General features: G+C 43.3%; 1 protein-coding gene across 2 annotated transcripts in view; it reads right to left on the reverse strand.

Annotated features, from left to right (window-relative positions):
* Nucleotides 1-8,662: 8,662 nt before the first annotated feature.
* The window catches only part of EGFR (epidermal growth factor receptor), a 215,176-nt gene continuing 201,390 nt past the window's right edge, over nucleotides 8,663-22,448 (reverse strand). For both annotated transcript variants that reach the window (XM_004383965.3, XM_023738321.1), the window contains 8 exons: nucleotides 20,766-20,921; nucleotides 19,691-19,766; nucleotides 15,341-15,487; nucleotides 12,634-12,731; nucleotides 11,767-11,934; nucleotides 11,175-11,222; nucleotides 10,357-10,462; nucleotides 8,663-9,063 (listed from right to left, as the gene is read on the reverse strand). In XM_004383965.3, coding sequence (XP_004384022.3) covers nucleotides 8,702-9,063; nucleotides 10,357-10,462; nucleotides 11,175-11,222; nucleotides 11,767-11,934; nucleotides 12,634-12,731; nucleotides 15,341-15,487; nucleotides 19,691-19,766; nucleotides 20,766-20,921 — 1,161 coding nt within the window. In that variant the 3' untranslated portion in view covers nucleotides 8,663-8,701. The remainder of the gene's footprint in view (nucleotides 9,064-10,356; nucleotides 10,463-11,174; nucleotides 11,223-11,766; nucleotides 11,935-12,633; nucleotides 12,732-15,340; nucleotides 15,488-19,690; nucleotides 19,767-20,765; nucleotides 20,922-22,448) is intronic.

Here is a 22,448-nt window from a genome sequence, read left to right on the forward strand (position 1 = left end):
GAGCAGAACTGCGTTCCACAGGGTTTTCAATGGTTGTGATCTTTTGGAAGTAGATCACTAGACCTTTCTTCTGAGGTACCTCTGGGTGGACTCCAACCTCCAACCTTTCAGTTAGCAGCTGAGTGCATTAACCTTTTGTACCACCCAGGGACTCATATAAGGAGCTAAACACCCTTATCTAAGGCTTTGATCTAAAAAAATCTCCAGGTGTGCTGGAGAGGTTTATCCCTTCCCAGGCCTTTTTCAACTGCCATTGTGTGGAGGCTCAGGAGGCTAGGGAGCAATGAGGTGGAGAGGGAGAATGAGGAAGCAGTGAAAGAATTCCCACCAAGGACACCATGCCCCAAAGAGTACACTGGAAATTCCCAGTGTGCTGATTCTTTGAGGACCTCGCCTTTGGAAAGCTCGGCTTCCAAGTGAAGTTAGTTTCCTCTCAGCCCTGTTTGTATGTAGGCGATTGATGGCATTCAGAACGAACAACACAAAAACAAAGCTGCAATTTTCCTGGAAATGATTAGCGTCAACACTGGAAGCCTTAGGGATGGGGTGAGCTGGCAGAGCCTGACTTCCTGCTCCAGGTTCTCCTGTGGAAAAGAAACAACATAGGCCATTGTGTGGGGACCAGCTGGTCAGGGGAAAGCATGGACTGGGAGGGTTGGGGCTTTATTCTTAGGAGCCTGAGTCTACTGGAAAGTCAAAGAAAGCAAAAACTTCATGGACTTTTCCACTAGGCCAAGGGAGTTGTTTCCAGATGCTAGCTCCGATGGTGCAATGGTTAAAGCACTCTGCTGCTCACCAAAGGTGGGCAGTTCGAATCCACCAGGTAGTTCCGTAGGAGAAAAGGCCTGGCAATCTGCGCCCATAAAGATTATAGCTTGGAAACCCTATGGGGGCAGTTCTACTCTGTCCTGTTGGTGTGCTGTGAGTCTGAATCCACTCAATGGGCTCACAATAGCTGCACTGTCTAGAGACAGTTAAATAGAGCCAGTTAATTAACTGTCTCTCCACCTCTTCCCACCCTGTGCACTCCCACCCCCGGCCATCCTAGCTGCTCAGTTGTTGATACTGGGTTTCTGGAAATGGTTCGCTCTTCAGTGGTGTCATCTGCTTCACCAACAGGTTTGTTTTCTTAGTTCTTAAGATCATTTCACACCTCCTAACCCTTACTCTTAAGGCTAGTACGACTGAGAAAAACTTTTCCTATTCATTTACCTCTTTAAGCACGTGAACTTAGAACCAGGATTTTTATAGAATAATTGAAGAATTATGTTATTATAATCTTCTAATTATAGACTAGGGGGCAATGGTAGTTCAGTAGTAGAATTCTCATCTTCCATGCAGGAGACCCAGGTTCAATTCCCAGTCAGTTAACCTCCTGTGGAGCCAGCAGAGGCTTGTGTGTTGCTGTGATGATGAACAGGTTTCGGTAGAGCTTCCAGACTAAGACCAGGAAGAAAGGCCTGATGACCTACTTCTGAAAATCAGCCAGTGAAAACTCTATGGATCACAACTGTCTGATCCCGTTATGCATGGGGTCGCCATGAATTGGGGGCCGACTTGATGGCAGCTAACAAGAGTTATAGAATATCTCGATACAAAAATTTCCTTTAGCACTAGTGGTTACTTCCCTTGATGTGTGAGTACAGGTTTGATTAAAGGAAATACAGTACGTGAAAGTTCTTACTACATGGAAGTTCTCAGTGGGCTGGGAAACTCTTCACAGACATAAGGGGGGTTGATGATGAGAGTGTGAGTGGCTGACTATGAGGCTCTTTGTACAAGGTTGTGGTTCATTAATTCTTCCAAGTTTTAGCATATGTGATTTAGCAGAACCACAACAAAACTTCTGTTCATTTTAGTCCTCTCAGGAAACAAAACCTTGGCTTGCTGTAGAAAAATCTCTGCCATCAAAGAATTCCCTCTTGGCTATGTGGTGGTGGAAAAACTATGAAGGAAATCTGGGAAGGAGAGATCTCAGAAGGGAGTGTGAAATAGGTGTGAAAGGAGTGTAGTATGTGAATGAAGAGCTTTATTCTGAATAGAACACTGAACAGCATGGCTTATGGGATGAAACCCAAGGAGCTAAGAGGAAAATGGATCCTAATTCCCATCACACAAAGGAAACCTCCAAACTATCTTGTGATTTTTTTCCATTAAAAAGCTATCAAAAAAAAATCTACAGTAGGTCAGATATGATTAATAACTAATAGTAACACTGCATTGTTACCAAAGAATACAATATTATTATTAGAAGGTACTTATAAGTAAAGAACAATAATATACATCTAATTTTTTTTAATATACAAACAATCATGTTCTGAATCAACAGTATAAACCATATAAAAGAGAATCTTGCTTTTCATTTGTACAAATATTGCTTTCATCATTGCAAAACTTTACACAATGTTAAAATGTACCGTATATCGAGGTTAAAAAGGTATTGCTTGAATGTTTTCTAAAATGAAGTTATTGCTGTCTATTATTAACCAGTTACATCTTTACCTCTAATATTGGTCATCAGATCCATAGGATCTCTTAATTTCCAAGAAACTATATTACACAACAAGATTATTTTGTAGCCAGGTCAATAGATTTTCTCCCTTCCTTCCTTCCTTTTCTTTTCTTTTCTTTTCTTTTTTTTATTAAATAAGTAAATGCATCTAAAATATATGTATTTCAGTTTTCCTTTGTAGTCTTATCTGCTGGGTGATGGGGTTGTGGTTCTTAGTACTTCTGCTGGTAATTCAGACAAGACGGATTCATAATGTAAGAGGGAACACTGTGGTTGTGCAGATACACGTGAAAAAAGAATTTAACTAGTTGCTTCTGTTTTTATCCCAGACGTAATGCATAAAAAATTCAAAAAATGTTAAAGCAAGAATCCTTTTCTTGATTTTAGAAAAGCCACCCAACTACTTACGTATTCGCCTCAAGCCCGCCCTTTGTGATGTAACTGACAGGCTACGTTCTCTTTCACCCTGGGAAATAAGGGTTGCTTGGTCGCTGTGAGGAGGGCAGCGATTTAGGTTGTACCCGCCACAAGAATACTCATTATCCATATTTTACAACCCGACCACCTTTAATAGAGAGAGCAAGCTTAGAAAATAGATAAAGGGTGTCTATTCTATGGAAACCCTGGTGGCGCAGTGGTTAAGAGCTATGGCTGCTAACCAAAAGGTTGGCAGTTCAAATCCACCAGGAGCTCCTTGGAAACCCTAAGGGCCCAGTTCTACTCTGTCACGTAGGGTTGCTATGAGTTGGAATTGACTCGATGGCAATGGGTTTGGGTTTGGTTATTCTATATTTCCTTTCCTTCACATCGATTGGGTGGACCCTCTCCCCTCCAGTGCTTGGGCAACTATGTTGGAAACTCTTTCCAGGTTCCGGACTCTCAGCGACTTGATGCTGAGGTCTTTGTGGCTTAGAATTTTCTGGATTCGTTGGGTCTGGGAGTCAGTCCTGTGGAAACATCATCAACAGAATTTCCTGCAAATTCATGCACCTGAAGTTAAACTCTAGACTGGTGGTTTTCAACCTTAGCTGCACATTGGAATGACCTTTAAAAAAAAAAAAAAGTTGCCGTCAAGTCGATTCCAACTTATGGTGACCCCATATGTGTCACAGTAGAACTGTGCTCCATAGGGGTTTCAATGGTTGTGATTTTTCAGAAACACATCACCAGGCCTTTCTCCTGAGGCACCTTTGGGTGGAATCAAGCCTCCAGCTTTTCGGTTAGCAGCCAAGCACATTAACCATTCACACCATCTAGGAACTCTGGAATGACCTCAGGAGCTTTAAAAACGTACAAATGCCTGGGTTTCACCCCTAGAGATTCGTATTTAATTGGTCTGAGGTGCAGCTGGGCCTCAAGGCTTTTAAAGGCTGCCTGGATGATTTCACTGTGCAGCCAGCGTTGAGCACCACTGCTCTGGGATGGTCATGCTTCAGCTTGGTAAGACTGTTGATGGATTTCATTAGGGCTCTCCAGATTGCTTAAATAGTCTATATTGGTAAATGGATATCAATTATAAATATAAACATAAAATAATTTGCATCGAAGTCAGACTAGTGCATATAAACCAACAAAGTGCTGTATTATTGCTTTTCTTACACTTACGGGGACAGACTGGCAGATGATTCAAGTATGGAATGCAGCTCGATTGTTCTATTAGTGGTAACAGACAGTAATCCCTTTCAATTAATATTGCCCCAAACAGATTCAGCAGAACCCAGTTCAGATTAATATCAAAACTAAATGCGCTCTTTTCCTCTTTTCTAATTTTATAAATATTAAATGATGCTTTTCCTTTCACATGATGACCTAGCTTAGCTCTGCAACGAGACTGTACCTTTAGTAGAGAGAGAACACACATTTCTCTTTCTTCAGTTTAATCCTTTTAGACCAATATTTTAGTCTCCAATTTTGTTCTATTACACTTTTCTAAAGTAAATCATGTTGCCTTTAGTAGAAAAATGAGTTTTCCTAAAAATATACCTTACAAAGTTCAGTGCTACACAAGAGGATGCTATCCCTCAAAAAAGTTACAAAAATAGATTTACATTTAAAAATCCTATCTGAATGAATGTGTCTTCAGTAATATACAAATGTACGCTCCTGATATAGCAGATGTGGCTGGTCAGAGGCAGGAATTTCTATTCAGTAAGGTTTTACAGCCCCCAGGCAAGACAATAAAAGCAGATCATTATGTTGTAATAAAAACATGTGCTTATGCAAAGAAAGAAATGCGAAGTAGACATTACAGGCAATTCCACAGCTGTCACTTGAGAAGCAGCAGCTCATTCATTGGGGGAAGAGATCAATTTTTTTAATTCACTCCTTAATTTACTTAATTTATTTCTTAGAAAATGCAAAGTGTCCCAGGGATTTATTTAAGGTCAGATTTGGTTATTTGCCACTTTTGGAATAAAGTGCTGGTGACAACAAATTAGAGGGTTTTGGAATGGCTTCTAGTGGCCAAGTCTGGGGGCATATTTGCAATTGCAAATTTTTCTGTCTGCTGCATCTGGGAATCTCTAGCACACTCTGTTTCTTTTATTCTACCCTGACTTGGGGGCATGGTTTAGATTTATAGGCTTGGAAACTGAAGGAGACTTTAGAGATACGGGGTCCAACGCTGGTTGCTCATTAAAATCATCTGGGGGAGCCCCTGAGCTTCTAATTGGTCTGAGACTCCAGATATCATTTGTTTTCAACTCACCAGGTGATTCTGGTGTGCACCACAGTGAGAACTGGTGAGGTACCATATTAATAGTCTCATCCGACACCTGGGCAACCTGAGGCCTGAGGCAGTGAGTCATGAGTCATGAGTCGATCGGCCAAGCACGGAGGTCTCCCTCTCTAAGGTCTTTTATTTATACCAGTGGTTCTCAAACCTTGAAGCTCGTCAGACTAACCTGGAGCGCTTTCAGAAATCTAGGGCCTGTCTCAGGCAGGCTGCATCTCAGACAAACTAAAACAGAATTTTTTTGGTGGGACACAGGAGATTCCGAAGGGATCAAGCTTGAGAACTGATGCTTTTTGTACTTTTACTTTCATAGTTTATTTATGTCTGCGATTTTTGGGGGGTTAAAGCACAACATTAGGAACTTATGACAAAAACTTTAAGCCTTGTTCTCTTCTAAAATGCAACATGATGCCTCCACTTACTCATAGCATAAAATCAGTGACAATGGGGATGCGCAGCAAATGTAAAAGTTTAGAAGATTTATCTTAAGGAAAAAAAAATTTTTAACGGCAGAAGTATTTTTCATAGGGTGTAATTACAGAAATCCCTTAGAGGTTATGTGAGAAAATGTACGTAAGGATAGTGGCCCATTGTGAATGTTAGCCCCAATTCTTCTCTTACAAACCCTGAACTCTGTTTCCAAAGGCTGGCCCCTGGGGAACTGACTGAGGAAGAAACAGCAGACAGACTCTCTGTGGGGCCCTTAGGGACTTATTGTCAATGAGGAAAGACCAGAGGGACAGATTTTAAGATCTGTTAATTAGTGATGTGATGCTGAAAACTATGGACCTTTCCTAAGTCACCCACAATGACCTGGTGGGTCCTTGGGGAAGGCTGGAGCTCTGTGGGTTCCACAAGCCCTTCCACTCCTTCCTGGACAGACGGAGTGAGGAAAATTTTAGAATAGAATTTAGCAAAAAAATTTTTTGCAGGAAGATGGAAATACAAGGGAGAAGAAAAGAAAGCTTGACTGGTTTTTGCTGTTTATTGTGTTATAGTAAAATATTCCAGGTTACAAAGGTACTAGGTGTTGTAATTGCTACAATTTGACTGGCTTACAATTGCCCTCCCTCAATGATCATCTGCTTCTTGACAAATAAATGATCACAGAACGTGAATCATTCTGTTTGCCAGTTCTGAATATCTAACTAAAATACGTTTACATTCCAAGCTGAATGGATAATGAAAGTGGTTACCGACAATGTAATAAAACCTCAGATTCTTAGACATGTTGCTTAATTTTCTCACTAATCATTTTCAAAGAAGACAGCCCAAAATTCCCAATGAATGGCATTCAGGGAAGTTGAGGAATGCTATAAGCCTAATCCCCAGTTTGTTAGGATGGCTTAAAGCTGCCTTTAAACCTACTTTGTTCGTAGATTCCTTTCTCAGGCGTTTCTTAGCCAGGGCTCCCTCTGCTGGAAATTCCATTTCCCTTGTGGCTAAAACCCTGGTCATCTTTTAGGCCCAGCTCCAATGTTGCCTCTTTGATGAATCTTCCCAAGTAGATTTAATGAATCTCTCCTGCTCTACACATTCATAGTGCTTGGCTACCAAGTCATGGCTAGCATTTGCCATATTGTTTTCAGCTGAGTATTTATAAGTTCATTTCCTTTCCTAAACTGTGAGTTCACTGGAATCAGGGATTATGTTTTATTTATTTTTGTGTCTTTAGTACCTGTGCCAGGCTGATCTACATGCTTAAAAGTATTTGCAAATGTCATGGAGTTGAATCTAGTTTTATTTCCATTGAGAAAAATCAAACATTTTGGTTAACTGTGGGGCCTTGATCCATCTGAGTCAATAAATAATTTAAAACCACAAGGAAAATTTTGCATGTGTATGTGGCTGAATACATCCAGAGGCTGAATACATTGTCTGAAGCATTTCTTCCTTGAGAAACTGGACTGGGAGGGATGCTGAGTGAAGAGAGTGTTAAACACTTCCTATCAGGGACTGCCATTGACCAACCAGGTTGCAGGGACACACTGGTTAGAAAAAAAGTTGATCATAACTAGTTGGGGATCCTCCAATTTATACTGGAAATATTCTAAGCAGGGAAAAGACCTTTTTTGCTTTTAGGACATCTTGTAGATGTTGCTGTGAAGGCATTACCCTAGAGGTCAAACTCTAATTCCCATTTAAAACCCGCACTATAAATAACTGTGTCTTTATTTGTGCCTGTAAATTGACCTACAGTGGCATGGACTGTAAGTTCTTACATAATTGCCACAGGACCTAGAACCTTTTTTCACAAAGGGCAAGGAGAGGCGTTGGCGGCTTATCTGGCAGGAGCAAAGTACCCTTCAAGTAAAAAAAAAAAAAAAAAAGTAACATGAAAATTCTTTCTCATGAGTAGCCTAAGCTAAATTTTTTTATTTATTTGGTGGGGGGAGGGAAAGGGGCGGGAGGCTAAGTCAGTTTTAAGAGCAGCTTCGTTTTTGTAGCAGTCTCCTGATATATGCCCCAGAGGACTTGCTGCATTCCACCTGAGACTCAAATTTGGCAGATATGTTCCTGTGTGAACGTTTGCATTTTCATTCCATCTTAATTAAAGGCTACTGGTCTGAATGCTGATGAATCAGATGTGTGCTGGAATTTTGGTCATTTTTTTGCAGTACCACCTTCTCCTGCTGACTTTACGACAGCAAGACAGGAAAAGCATATCAAGTTTCAAAACAATGGAATGGAAAATAAACGAGTAGGTCAAATAATTGAGCAATTAGAAAACAGTGGACAAACAATAGAGAGTAAGTACCAAGGGGACATTTACACAAAATGAAGTCTGAGGACAAACTCTACCTTCTCCAATGCTGTTGTGCCCAGGCAGGGACAAAGTGGCTTATCCTTTTGTACCGCACCATGGTTTGATCCAGAACCAACTAGGCCTGCTCAGAACATAGAGGACTTTTTGTTTTTTTTAACTGTCTTGAGATGGAAGAGTCTTGAAGCGAGCCCATGGAACTAAGGGTTAGCTGGAAGACTTGTGACCCATGTTCCTTGGTCCCAGGAGCCTGGATCAGCTCAGAGTAGCTGGTGCTACAAGCAGCCTTCTCTCTCACTGGAAGAGCCCATTAACAGCAAAATCAAACAACGACAGTTAAAAACCCCTAAGGTCCCCAAACAATTAAACTCCTACGCCTATTTTTTTCCCCCCAAATATACCTCACTGAAAGGTCAAGTTCTGCCCAAATAGACAACCTTCTTGCCGGATGCCTTTTTTGGAAGCCTCAGAGCCTGAAGACGAAGGAATGGACCTGTAACTTCCCAAAGTGCTTCTGAGTGGAGGGACACTCCGGTTGAAAGATGGGCCACTCAAAGCAAATGTGGCAAAATCAGTCCACAGGCCTGAGAGTTTATATGGGCGTGGCTATCAGTACCGTCATAGCCGCCATGGCTTGGTCCTGGGTAGCTGAAGAGTCTGGAATTTTTATGGCTGATGTTTTCCTCCACGGTCATGCTCCAATAAACTCACTGCTTGGTGGTGCGACCCTTAGGTATTCTGCATTTTCAGCTGCAGGAACCTTAAAGATGCCATTTGGCTTGGCTTCCTTGGGAAAGAAGTCCTGTTGGTAGTCGGGGTTGTCCAGGCTGATCTGGTGGATGCCCCTCTGGGCCCAGATGGCGGGGCTGTCAGATACACTGTTGACATAGGCAGGCTGGGTGGTGTTGAGATACTCAGGGTTCTCCACGGCACTGCTGTGGGGGTTTTGGTAGTGAGGGTCTCTGCCAGGGGTTGGATTCAGAGGCTGATTGTGGTAGACGGGGTTCTGGACAGAGCCCGCGGGCCTTTTGGGAACAGACTGGTTTATGTATTCTGGAATTGAAAAGAAATTGGAGATGAAATAACCAGCAAACCATCATCCCCAAGCAATGATTCCACGATTCATATTTCAAACCTTGTGAATGTCTTTGATGAGGAAGCTGATGAGACAGGGGAGGGAAGACTGGGGAGACTACTATGTTGCTGTTGCTGCAAAATAAACTGTGTTCTTTTATGTACTTCTCAAAGCAATGGTTACATTTATCTTCTACAGATGTAAAGTTGGCAGAGGATAGCCTGCCTTGAGACGAGTGAGTGTGTGTGTGTGTATGGGCATGATATGTGTATATGGTATGTGTGTGTGTAGGGGGCAGTGGGGGACAGGTTGGGAGAATCTGGGGATAAAGCTTAGATTAGGAAAATACATGTTTCACAGGTTAAGAATGGAACCAGGAGGGAAAAGAGGGACCAAATCTGTCATATACGTATTGCTATTTGCTTTAAATTCTAGAAAATCTGGAGATTCATTACTTTTTTGAAGTTTTCTTTTCAGTTAAAATTTTTCTTATTGTGGTAAATACTATGTAACAAATTCTTTGCTTTTCAATATTTTTCACAGATACAGTTCAGTAACATTAATTGTTTATCATGTTGTTCAACCATTAGTATTATCCCCTTCCAGATTTTCCCATCGCCCTTAACAGAAGCTCAGTGCTCCCTAACCAATGTTGTTGTTGGTGCCGTTGGGTCTGTTCTAACCCACAGTGACCCCATGTACAACAGAACACAACACTGCCCAGTGCGGCACCATCCTCACAGTCGTTCCTGTGTTTTAGCCCATTGTTGCAGTCACAGTGTCAATCCACCTCACTGAGGGTCTTAAACAATGAGTCCCTTTTCTCCCCTCCCTCCCACCTGTGCCCGGTAACCATTAATAAACTCTGGTCTCTATACATTTGCCTATCTTAGATGTTTCATGTAAGTGGAATCATACAATATTTGTCCTTCTTTGACTGACTTACTTGACTCCACACAATGTTTTCAATGTTTATTCATGTGGTAGCACGGATCAGGACATCATTGCAGATTCATCACTGGAAAAAACTTACACATTGTGTAACCTGAACGCAACTCGATCTCAACAGAGACCTTGGGAATGCTCAGTCATTTTGTATTTATTTGCCTCTTACTCCCTAAACGGTGTCTACAAATTTTCTAGTCACGACTTCTAGATCAACATCAGGCGCCTCAGGCAGAAGGAAACACCCAGCATGGCCACTACGGGACCAAGGCCAGCTGCTGCTGGATGGGGAAGCTGAGGAGCTGTTTCCAGAACAAGCCACTCACCTGGAACTGGAAGGAAACTGTCATCAATGCTCTCTTCAGTCAAGGCTCCCGTGGGGTCAGAACTGTACCGCTGCAAGAAACTGTCCTCCTTGATGGGACAGCTCTGCTGGGGAGGAAATATGGCAGGTGAGAAAAAAAAAAATCCAAGTGTTTCCCAAACTTTAGGGTACATGAAAATTACCCAAGATTGTGTTAAAATGTAGATTCTGATTCAGTGGATCTGGGGCAGGACCTGGGATTCTGCATTTCTAATGAGGCCTCAGATGATACTCATGGCTGGTCCATGGACCACGGGGCAAGGAGCAGGGCCTGGTCAATAGAACCTTCTCCAATGATGGAAATGTCTGACATGTCATTAGTGAACACTTGAGATCTGTGGGGAACTTAATTTTAAATTTTATTTAATTTTAATTAAAATTTAAATAGCCACATTTGGCTGGTGGCTTCTGTATTGGACGGCGCAAATCTAGATCAAGGCACCCACCTTATCATGCATCAGCATCAGCTGGAAGGTTGGTTCAAAGACAGAGTGCAGGGCCCCACCCCCAGAGATCCTGGCTCAGAATGTCAGGGTGGTGGCCCGGGAATTTGCATTTCCAACAGCTGCCAGGTGATGCTAGGGATGGTCCTCAAACCATTGCACTACGTGATTTCTAATTGTCTGCTTTAAAGTAATGGTCAAGGAAACCATGAAGGGAAGGAACCATACAGGAAGGAAAATCAAGACTGTTTTAGTCAAGATGGGCATTTTCTATGTATAACAGAGCCGTGATATAGAGCCACTGCTTAAGGGTGGTTTATTTGGTGCTCATACATACCCCGTTTCTGTCAATGCAAGCCACAGTGGAATTGTTGCTGGTTGCACTCTGAAAAAGAAACGGACACGTTGCTCATGGCATGCTTGTGCATTCTCACCCACCTCCACTGAAAGCAAGAGGTGGGTCTCATCAAGTGGCTGTATTTAAAGATGCTTAATTTTTGTCTTGAATCATTAGCTTTACAAAAAGTAGGTTTAGTTCTGATTTAATTCTGCTCCTTAAGAAAAAAACCAAACCCATTGCCGTTGAGTCGATTCCCACTCATAGCAACCCTATAGAACTACCACGTAGGGTTTCTAAGGAGCGGCTGGTGGATTCAAACTGCTGACCCTTTGATTAGCAGCCATAACTCTTAACCACTGTGCCACCAGGGCTCCATTTAGTTGATCTAAAAAGACTGCTATCAAGTTGTTGCAGTGCAATGAAATACTTAATACATCAATGTAATTCACTTGATTTTGGCTTTACCATTTGGTTAAAATTTACTTCCTCATCTCTATATGAATTCCACTAGATAGGTATGTTTTTTCTTTAAAACCCAATTTGTTCCAACCAGTAGACCCAGACTGAGAGAGAAGGAGAAGTTTCGTACCAGAGAATTTAGGAGGGGAGTTCGAGATGTGGAAGGACTGTTGAAGAATCCCTGCTGTGGAATGAGGTACTCGTCCGCATCCACGACATCTTCCATGTCCTCTTCATCCATCAGGGCGCGGTAAAAATTTGAGTCTGTAGGGCTTGGCAGATGCATTCGTTCATCCCCCTTCATTAGAAAGGTCGAGAGAGATATTATTCCACTTCTTAGCTATAGGGATCTATTTGTCAGTATGTGCCAGTATGTTTGCCAACTTAGTTATAATAAGAACCCCCTGGTTCTCTGAAGTAGAGCTGCTTTCCCCAACGCCTGAAATTAAAACATTAAAAATTTCTTGATGTCTAATGAGGGAAAAGAAAAGGATGAAGTAACAGCATTCACGGAGTGTGTGCTGTGTTGTTAGGTGTTGTGCTATGTATTTTACATGTATTACTTCAGTCAATCTTTAAAACACCTCTGTGAGGTTGGTTTTACTACTTGTATGTTAGATAAAGAGATACATTAATAGGTTGTCTGAGGTGACAGACACAGTAAGGAAGTAAACCCAGGTTTGCTTGACCCTAAAGTCTAGCTTTTCCATTATACCAAGTTAAGGCTTTGGCTAATTGCAATGCAAAGATGACAGGTGGAACCTGTGGGGACAGACAGAAGGAGATGGTGAAAATGGAGTTGCGTAGGTACCACAAATCAACTTCACCGAGTTCACAACTTGGCCTATGTCCTAACTGAGACTTGTTCTGAGGCTCTGAAGTTACTAATGTGACCCAGGAAATCGTGGGGCCAGGCTGGCTCTTGGTGGGGTGCAAGTACATTGGGTGTTCACTAGAGGGACTTTTCCCAATTAAAGTGCAGTCTGAGGTCTGGTACCTGAATGACAAGGTAGCGCTGAGGGTCACGGGCCATTTTGGAGAATTCAATGATCAACTCACGGAACTTTGGGCGACTATCTGCATCTATCATCCAGCCTGGAGAAAGAATGGGAACAAACAATACAATTAGAACTTTGGAAGAAAGGATAGAGATTGTATTCTTTAAGGTATTTAAGATGAGACCCTTTTAGACAAATATAAACGATAAAGAAACCTAATCTTTGTGACAGACCTTTCGGTCTTGGCAAACTAGCACTGATTAATGTTTAAAGACCATGATGACATAATAGGTTTGAATCAGAGTGACATGAACATCCTTTAATTGTTCTGTGATCCACTTTTCCTATGGTCAGCATGTCTGTGTTATCACCTTAGGTGATGCAGGAGCGTTACCATCCCCAGTCTATACCTATGAGCTACTCTGATTGTAGGAAGTCCTCGTCTAGTCTATCGGGCAAAGTCTTCACTCCACATTCATCCTCATTTATATTCTTTATTTTTTCCCATACAAAAATTTATACATACACTGTTATGTCATTCTAATTGCTCTCCCCATACTTGACAGCACACTCCTCCTTTCCACCCCTGATTTCCCATGTCCATTGAACCAGCTCCTGACCCTCTCTGCCTTCCCATCTCACCTCCAGACAGAAGCTGCCCCTTTGGTCTCTTGTATCTACTTGAGCTAAGAGGCACACTCCTCACCAGTATCACTTTACGTCCCACAGTCTAGTCCAATCCCTGTCTGAAGAGTTGGCCTCGGAAATTGTTTTAGTTCTCGGCTGATAGACAATCCAGGGGCCATGCTTTCCAGGGTACCTCCAGTCTCAGTCAGACCATTAAGTCTGGTCTTCTTACTAGAATTTGAGTTCTGCACCCCACCTTCCTCCTGCTCCATCTGGTACTCTCTGTTGTGTTCCCTGTCAGGGCGGTCATTGGTGGTAGCCAGGCACCATCTAGTTCTTCTGGTCTCAGGCTGATGAAGTCTCTGGTTTATGTGGCCCTTTCTGTCTCTTGGGCTACCACTTTCCTTGTGTCTTTGGTGTTCTTCATTCTCCGGTGGTTGGGACCAATTGATGCATCTTAGATGGTCGCTTGCAAGCTTTTAAGACCCCAGACATCACTCACCAAAGTAGGATGCAGAACATTTTCTTAATAAGCTTTATTATGCCAATTGACCTAGATGTCCCCTGAAAGCATGGTCCTCAGACCCCTACCCCTGCTACTCTGTCCCTCAAAGTGTTTGACTGTATTCAGGAAACTTCTTAGCTTTCATTTAGTCCAGTTGTGCTGACTTTCCCTGCAGTGAGTGCTGTCCTTCCCTTCACATAAGATAATTCTAATCTACTATCTAGTTAGTAAATAACCCTCCCTCCCCACCCTTGTAACCATCAAAGAACATTTTCTTCTCTGTTTAAACCTTTTCCTGAGTTCACCTTCGTTTATATTCAATCGACTGTCTTTCAAGCTAGAAAGCAGATTCAATTCAGGGAACTACAATGGCTTTAAGGAGCTTGGAGTTTGGGAACCCTATACCCTGGTGCTTTCATTGTCTTACATACTCAGTAATCATGCATGCCTGGGTGGCGCAGATGGTTAACGCGCTCTGAGTCCACCCAGAGGCCCCTCAGAAGAAAAGCCTGGCAATCTGCTTCTGAAAAAATCAGTCATTGAAAACCCTATGGATGTCCGTTCTACTCTGACACAAATGGGTCACCACGAGTTGGAATCAACTCGACAGCAACTGGCAAGGTAAGAATCATGCATGCAAACCACAGAGGTGGCTATGTCAGTGCCTGCCTTAGGGAGACCCTTTTGCTCTCCATGCTAATGTATTTGATTATACAATGATGGAGGTCTAGATTAAACAAGCTGGAGGAAAAGCTATGAACTGGAAATCCTTGAGCCTCTTGAGGGTTCACATTTATTTTCCATCAGCAGGATGTCAAGCTATTTTAGGCCAGACTGCACTGTGACCTTAGAGAAATCATGTAACCTTTCTGGATCCCAGCTTCCTCAACTCAAAGCAAAGAAGTTAAAATAGATTAACTCTGGGGTCTAAAGTTCAGAAAGCATGAATATTTGTATTAACTTGGCCCTATCATACTCCCGATGCTACCTTCTTGTGTAAACACTTGTCACACATGTAATTTTATCTCCTGAACTTGTGATTCTGGTGGATGAATAGCGTCAATCAAATTACACAGTCTTATTTGGATTCGAATGTTTAAATGTCAGATTGCAGAAGACCTCACATAAATCTCCTGGTTGCAAGGTTTAAGTCAAAGCAGAAATGTTGATTCTATTAGCCTCGTGTGGTTACTCATTGTTAGACATTTTAAAAACATTCAGTCTCTCTGGTAACAGGCTTTAAAATGTGGGGTGGCTTGGTATTTCATTGAGCGATGGGGAGAATGGAATATTTTGGAGTAGCACTTTGGTTTTATTTACTTGCAAACATGGGCAAATGTCAGGTCAGAGTGTTGAATGAGTCAGCGAGTGCTTTCCGAAGAATGCTTGGAGGGGGGTATTTACGGATGTTTTTGGGCTGTGTGCCTGCCCTGAAAAATGTGATGCATTTCTACAGGGAATCAGAGCCTACATTTGTTTGGCTAAAAGCAGCAATGCCTTTGCAGGCACAAAAAGGCAATCTGAGTGCCTGTGCCCAGCTCAGTGAGGATGGATGGCAACATCAGCACACTCACACTTGACCATGATCATGTAGACATCGATGGTGCACACGGGTGGCTGCGGAAGGCGCTCTCCTTTCTCCAGGATGGATGAGATCTCGCTTGCAGGAATTCCATCATAAGGCTTGGATCCAAAGGTCATCAACTCCCAAACTGTGACACCTGAGGAGATGATCAAATACAATCGCGTTATCAAAGAAAGTAGTCACTTTATGAGTTCGTGATAATAACGACACCTTGACTTTAATTCATTATTTTTTATTACTGCTTCTCAAGGTTTAGAAGCCTATGCTTCTCTGTCCTGGGGCAATTTGTTTGACTTGCTTGAAGCCTCAGTTTACTTCTCGGTAAAACAGGATAATAACAACATCTGTCTCATTCAACAGTGTGGGGATCAAAATAACATAATGTAATACCTGGCAAATAACAAGTGACTAAATAACATAAACTTTAATAATAACAATAAACACAACAATCACAACAACAATGATGACATAAGTATTATGATGCTATGGAGCAGTAGCTTTTGAGCTCTGCCCAAAGTGACCTGCATCTATGGAGGGGGAAGTATGGAGATTTTGAGCAAGGCTGTAAAATACAACGCGTTTTTGAAAAATAATGAAAGAACAAAAAATGGAAAACAAGCAAAAAAAAAAACTTGTTTCTTTTGATAAACATAAAAGCCTTATATTTTTATTTTATAATCAATCATCATAGCTAAAAATAAATCAGAGCAGTAGTAGTTTTAGGAGAAGGTGTCTTTTCCACCTACTCCCAAGTTCTGATGGTCCTTCCATCTCGGTGCCTCCCTTGTGGGGATTCTCTGCTTTAGACACATACAAAGGCTTTAGGGGGTCCATAGGTTCCTGCTGTCCCCACCTTGATATCAGAGGTGGCCTATGATGCCACTAGGGATGACCAGAGTGGGACAGAGCCCTGGGTCCCTGACTATCAAGGGGGAGAGCAGACACAGGAACCCAGCAGAGATTCCTGATCTACAGTTGGTCCAGTGATCCACTGTCTTCAGACTTGGCCTCTAGATACATATTAACAGAGAACCGTTAGGATTTTCAGAGGTCATTCCTGAATTACCTGAATTAACATACAGAACGCAGGGGTACAAATGCAGGGAAAACCATGCTCCCGTGACAAGAAAATACATGTCTGTCTTTTCCCTGACATAGTCAACATGACTTGGTGAGAGAAAAGAAATCTAATTTCTAGATCTATGAAGTCAGTTAATTCCAGTTTTAACAAGGTGTTTACAAACGCATGGGGCCCTGGTGGTGCAGTGGTTAAAAGCTCAGCTGCTAACCAAAAGGTTGGCAGTTCGAATCCACCAGCCGCTTCTTGGAAACCCTATGGGGCAGTTCTACTCTGTTCTGTAGGGTCGCTATGAGTCAGAATCGACTCGACGTCAACGGGTTTGGTTTTACGGTTTACAAGTGCATGATGAATTTGTGTGGGAAGGTAGGGTTTTTAGGTGTGTGAACAAATGAGGGGGGACATGTGTGTGTACCTGGTGGTAGGGTAAGGACTGGAGGTTGGTGTGAATTGTTTTCAACTCCTAAGTGGAACACACTAGGTCCCTAACTTATTAAAATGAACGTTTTGCTGACTGGGAACTACAGTGGAGTAACAGGATCTGCTTTGGAAACTAAAAATTCTGTCTCATAGTCTAACAATTTCAGTGTACCGCCAGGGACAGCAGGTTATATAGTAAAGTGAAGACACAACATCCAATGAAATTAAAGACACATGACCTCTGTAGTTATGCTTAACTTTCCGATGTTGGCTGCAAATGCTCAGAGGTACTAAGTCACTGAATTCAAGAGAACTGTCATTTCTTTGACAAAGGTACACCAGGTGTGGACTGTGTGTTTGGCATACATTGGCTGGAGCACAGAGGGAGGCGGGAGAATGGAGCCCCAGCACCTGGGAAAGGTGGGACAAGCTAGACCATTCAGGAGCTTATTGATCATATTAGGAGTCTAGATTCTATGTGGAACATACTGGAAAATCAAACAGTGATGGTAAGCAGAGAAGTAAGAGTCTGATATAGTTAAAAGATACGCTTGGGCTGCTGTCTGGAGAAGAAATGAGAGGAAGCCACTGCTGTGGTGTGCTGAGGGAGGGAGTAGCTGGCACTGGTGAGGGACAATGGAAATAATAGGGACTGGATACAGGAGCGGGAAAAAGAAGCATTTCCCCCATCCCTCCTGTGGAGTAAAGCTATGTTGAATTGAAAATAACAAGGCATCAGCATAGCTTTACTTCCTCATTTAGTCCATTAATTGCAGGCAGCTCACAGGTACATGTTAAAAAAAAAGAAAAATCATTAATTCACAAACAGAGATCTCTGCCTTTGCAGAGCTTATGTTCTAGAAAAAGAGATAGACAAAAGCCCATGAAATAAGAACAACTATTTGGAATATTAGAAAATTAATATAAAAAAAAGGTTACCATTGAGTCAATTCTGACTCACAGCAACCCTATAGGACACAGCAGGACTGCCCCATAAGGCTTCCAAGGAGCGGATGGTGGATTGGAACTGCCGACCTTTTGGTTAGCAGCCAATCTCTTAACCACTACCCCACCAGGGCTGCAGCAACCCTATAGGGCTATAGAAAAAAAAAAAGAAAAAATAGTAAATGAGTGGTTCCTGAATGATTTTGTTTTTGTGATAATGACTAAACGTCTCTTGGAAATTCCCGGCAATACTGCTCTTCTTAAATACACATTGGAGTCCTTGGGTGGCATAAATGATTAAAGTGCTTGGCTGTTACTGAAAGGCTGGAGATTTGAGTCCACCCAGAGGCACCATGGAAGAAAGGCCTGGCCATATACTTCTGAAAAATAAGCCATTGAAAAACCCTGTGGAGCACATAGGGTTCTACTCTGACACACATGGGGTCACCATGAGTTAGAGCTGACTCCATGGCAATTGTTACTTTTTTAAAAATATGGTACACATGTTGTCATGGATTGAATTGTATCCCCTAAAAATATGTGTATCAGTTTGGCTAACCCATGATTCCCAGTATTGCGTGAGTGTCCACCATTTTGTCATCTGACGTGATTTTCCTGTGTGTTGTAAATCCTATCTCTGTGAGGTTAATGAGATGAAATTAGTGGCAGTTATGTTAATAAAGCAGGACTTAATCTACAAGATTAGATTGTGTCTTAAGCCAATCTCTTCTGAGATATAACAAAGAGAAGCAAGCAGAGGGACGTGGGGTACCTCATACCAACAAGTAACAAGAGCCAGGACAACAGTGTGTCCTTTGGACCTGGGGTCCCTGCACTGAGAAGCTCCTTGACCAGGGGAAAATTGATGACAAGGACCTTCCTCCAGAGCTGATGGAGAGAGAAAGCCTTCTCCTGGAGCTGATGCCCTGAATTTGGACTTGTAGCCTACTAGACTGTGAGAGAATAAATTTCTCTTTGTTAAAGCCATCCACTTGTGGTACTTCTGTTATTTGTATGGAGGTGGGGTGACTTTTCCCTTAGCTCTCATTGCTCGAAATGGCTAAGGTTAGCTGGTAATTCATAAATTATTATAGATAAGGTATTTTCCAGCTTTTCAGCAGATTGCTGGTTGAAAGTTGAGAGCCAAGTTTGATAATAGCACAGCTGTCAATAACAATCTATTAATACTTTTTTTTTTTTTTAAGGTGAGGACCTTGTAGGCTCAGAAAGTCATTTGCACAAAGGCAATGGGGCAAGAACAAATGCACATGGCAGGTTTAAAGAAGAGCGGCTTCCCTTGTGAGGACTGAGTGCAGGTTTGCGGCTGCTACTGTGGGACATGACGGAAGAAATGGAGAATCAGATCCTCATGAGACGGTCCGTATGAAAGCTGGAAGCAATAACTATTTCCTTAGACACATCCTCAAAATGCATTTTCGTCAAGCCATTATCTCTAATATACAAAGACTACCATTCACTGAATGGAACAATAGCCATTAGTCAGTTGATCATAAAAACCTCATTTATCTGCTGAAAACGCTTCTCCATGAAACCTCACTTATCACCTCCCTTTGATTCACTTCAACTTCGTGACGAGAGGTCAAATTTTGTTTGATTTCGAAGGTAGGGGCATTTCCTAGTTCACGTTCTCCCTCCCTTTCATCCTTCATTCAGACAAGGTTACCGATTTCTCAAGTCACATTTACTACAGTCATTAGACTCAATTTCCTTTGTCGTTTTTTCTTAGCATAATAGGTAGACAAAAATGATTACGTTATTATTAGTCATTGTCTTGAAAGAAAATCCTGGGATGACAGAGCACATAATGTAAATTAACAAACAACAGACCCAGCTCAGCCTCAGCACAAATTCACCAGCATCAGGATTTTGACTCACCATAGCTCCAGACATCACTTTGGTGGGTATAAATGCGGTGTAAAATCGATTCCAGAGCCATCCATTTAATAGGGACCTTGGAGTGATGAGAGATAAAGTATTAAGACAACTATTAGCTCCCCTCTGTAGAAGAACATTAAATCACACGGGGACTAATTACAAGTGACAAACGCTGGGGATCCGGGCCAGCTCCCCCGCGTTGGGCTCCCGTCCCTGCTGGAAGAGCAGGTTTTAAATTGAGCCGGACCACCGGGGTTGCTCTGTTAGCCCCGCGGTGGGTTTCATGAACATGACAGCTGAGGACAACTGAGGCCGTGGGCTGTTCTGGCCGAGCCGAGTGCACCTGCTGGTGGCTTGGAGCCCTGGTTCTGTCTATGATCCCAATGCCCAGTATTTGTGTGTGTTTGCACAGCCTGTGGTCACAGGGCTGACAGCTGCCTGAGCCATGCAGGCCAGAGTGAAACCAAAGAAACACGCAGCTAATCCCACCAGCGGTGGTGGGAGAGCACCCTGGAGGGCCCGAAGGGAGATGTGTGCCCCTCTTCCTAACCCTGGAGAGCCCCCTAGCCAGACAGCGAGAAGGGAGCCGACCCAAACATTGCCAGTTCCAGACATGAGTCACAGAGACCCATGGAGCCTGCGAACAACACAGTGAGTGTTCCTATTTCTGAAATGTCCTCAACAGCAGTGAGCCACCAAATTAGCTATGACATTTCTCAGCAGCGCTTTTGAAGGAAGCTTATTTCCTGGAGGGAAGGCTGAAACCTAACCTTTGCTAAATATCACCTGGAGAGGGAACTGAACTAATCTTTACTGTCTCTGGCCTCTGGCTGGGTGGGAAACATCTTTACTCTCTCTCCTAGAAAATCCTCGCTCCAAAAGCAGCTCTGTTTCTGCTGCTGGAAGACCCTGGCTCGACCCAGACGGCCATGGCAGCCGCTGTGGCCTCACCCAGAATGTTCTGAGCACGCTCCCTGCATCATTTAGAAAGTATGCCAAATGTGTGGCCCACAGGTAGGGAGCTGGGTCTCTGCTGCTGGGAAAACGCTCCCTGACCACCAAGTTAGCTCCTTACTTTGCCTCCTTCAGCGTGGTACTCCTTCTCCTCAGCACCTAGCAGTTTCGCCAGCCCAAAATCTGTGATCTTGACATGCTGGGGAGTCTTCACCAGGACGTTTCTCGCGGCCAGGTCGCGGTGCACCAGGCGGCGGTCTTCCAGGTAGTTCATGCCCTGAAACACGAGGTAGATGGTGAGGGCACAGAGAACCCGGCCTGCTGACTAGCTTCCCCGCGAGGAAAGCTGCCTGCTGACAGTGTAGGACAGTGGTGCTCATGTGCTGGAATTTAATGTCCCCATTCATGCTGGATTCTGAGCTCCTCTATGGCAGAGACTATGTCGGAGTCCACCCTGCCCTTCACTTAACAAACACAATAGCTTGCACATCGTAAATGTTAGTGACAACCTATTGCATGAATGAATACGGTAAACAAATGAAGTCTATAACGAGTGGAGGATTCAATAACTTTACTCCGTCCAGTTATTCAAGTTAAAAACACAGAAGTGCCAAGCAGGAGAGGACAGTGATAGGGCAGGAGCGCTGCCTTCCAAGTCTGGGTCTGAAGCTTGCTCTGGAACTTGTCACCTGTGTCCCTTCCTGCCTGCTTCTTCCTTCGCGGGAGCTTAGAGGAGAGGACGCTCCCAGCCTCCCCAGGCCGTGGCAAAGCAATCATCCTCAAGGTTTTTAAATCATGCTCTCATTATGCTTTCCTAGACTATCAGATGCAATTTACTGCCAATGAAGATTTTTGTTCAGTTTTGTTTTCTGCCATTTTTATTACTGAAACCACATGGATATTGGACCTGCTTTTACAAGGTGCCATTCCCTACCACCTCCCTGGCTGCCTCTACAATTCTGTTGTAATCTGAATCTCTGCAGGAATAGCTCAGTGCCCAGCACAGTGAATTTCCAGAAACATCACCCCGAACACAGTCTTCACCCATAGCCTTCTCTCAGAGCCCTTGTCACGTGCACTGTCCTCCCCGCTGGCAGACGCGGTCACTTCTGGCCTCGTCTCTCATTTGCTCCAGACCTTCCTGGCTGAGCCAAGCTTCCTTGGACTTTATCAAGTGCCAGCCTGTTGACATGAGCTTGGCAGCCCCCAGTTTCTCTGTGCAGGGCCCGGCGGGCAGGGGAGTGGGCAGGCGGGAGAGGCTGGGAAGGGGTCATGCTCTGCAGAAACCTTATGTTGTTAGTATTGCATTCTGTTCCACTTACTCACATGCTACCTGAACATTGTTCCCTGGTTGCTTCACATAATACCTCTCCAGGTGTTTGGCCAGGACAAAAAAACACCCAAACAAACAAAGAACCAAACCATGTGTGTCTGGTTAGCAGCTGAGCACATTAACCATTTTCACCACCCAGGGACTCCAAACCCAAATCAAATCCACTGCTGATGAGTTGATTCTGACTCATAGTGACCCACAGGACAAAGCAGAACTGCCCCATAGGGTTTTCAAGGCTGTAAATCTCTATGAAAGCAGACTGCCACATCTTTCTCTTACTGAGTGCCTGGTGGTTTCAAACTGCTGACCTTTCCATTAGCAGTCGATCGCTTTAATCACCAGGCCACCAGGGCTACTTCCAGGGAGTCTGGTGGGTCACACTTCCAACCATCTTTGCAGCTGAGACTCATAGGGTCTCCACACAGAGGATGCAACACAGAAGGACTGGCTCAAGTGCACCAAGCAGAAATG

The sequence above is a fragment of the Trichechus manatus genome, unplaced genomic scaffold (genome assembly GCF_000243295.1).
Source record: "Trichechus manatus latirostris isolate Lorelei unplaced genomic scaffold, TriManLat1.0 scaffold00114, whole genome shotgun sequence".
Lineage (NCBI taxonomy): Eukaryota > Metazoa > Chordata > Mammalia > Sirenia > Trichechidae > Trichechus > Trichechus manatus.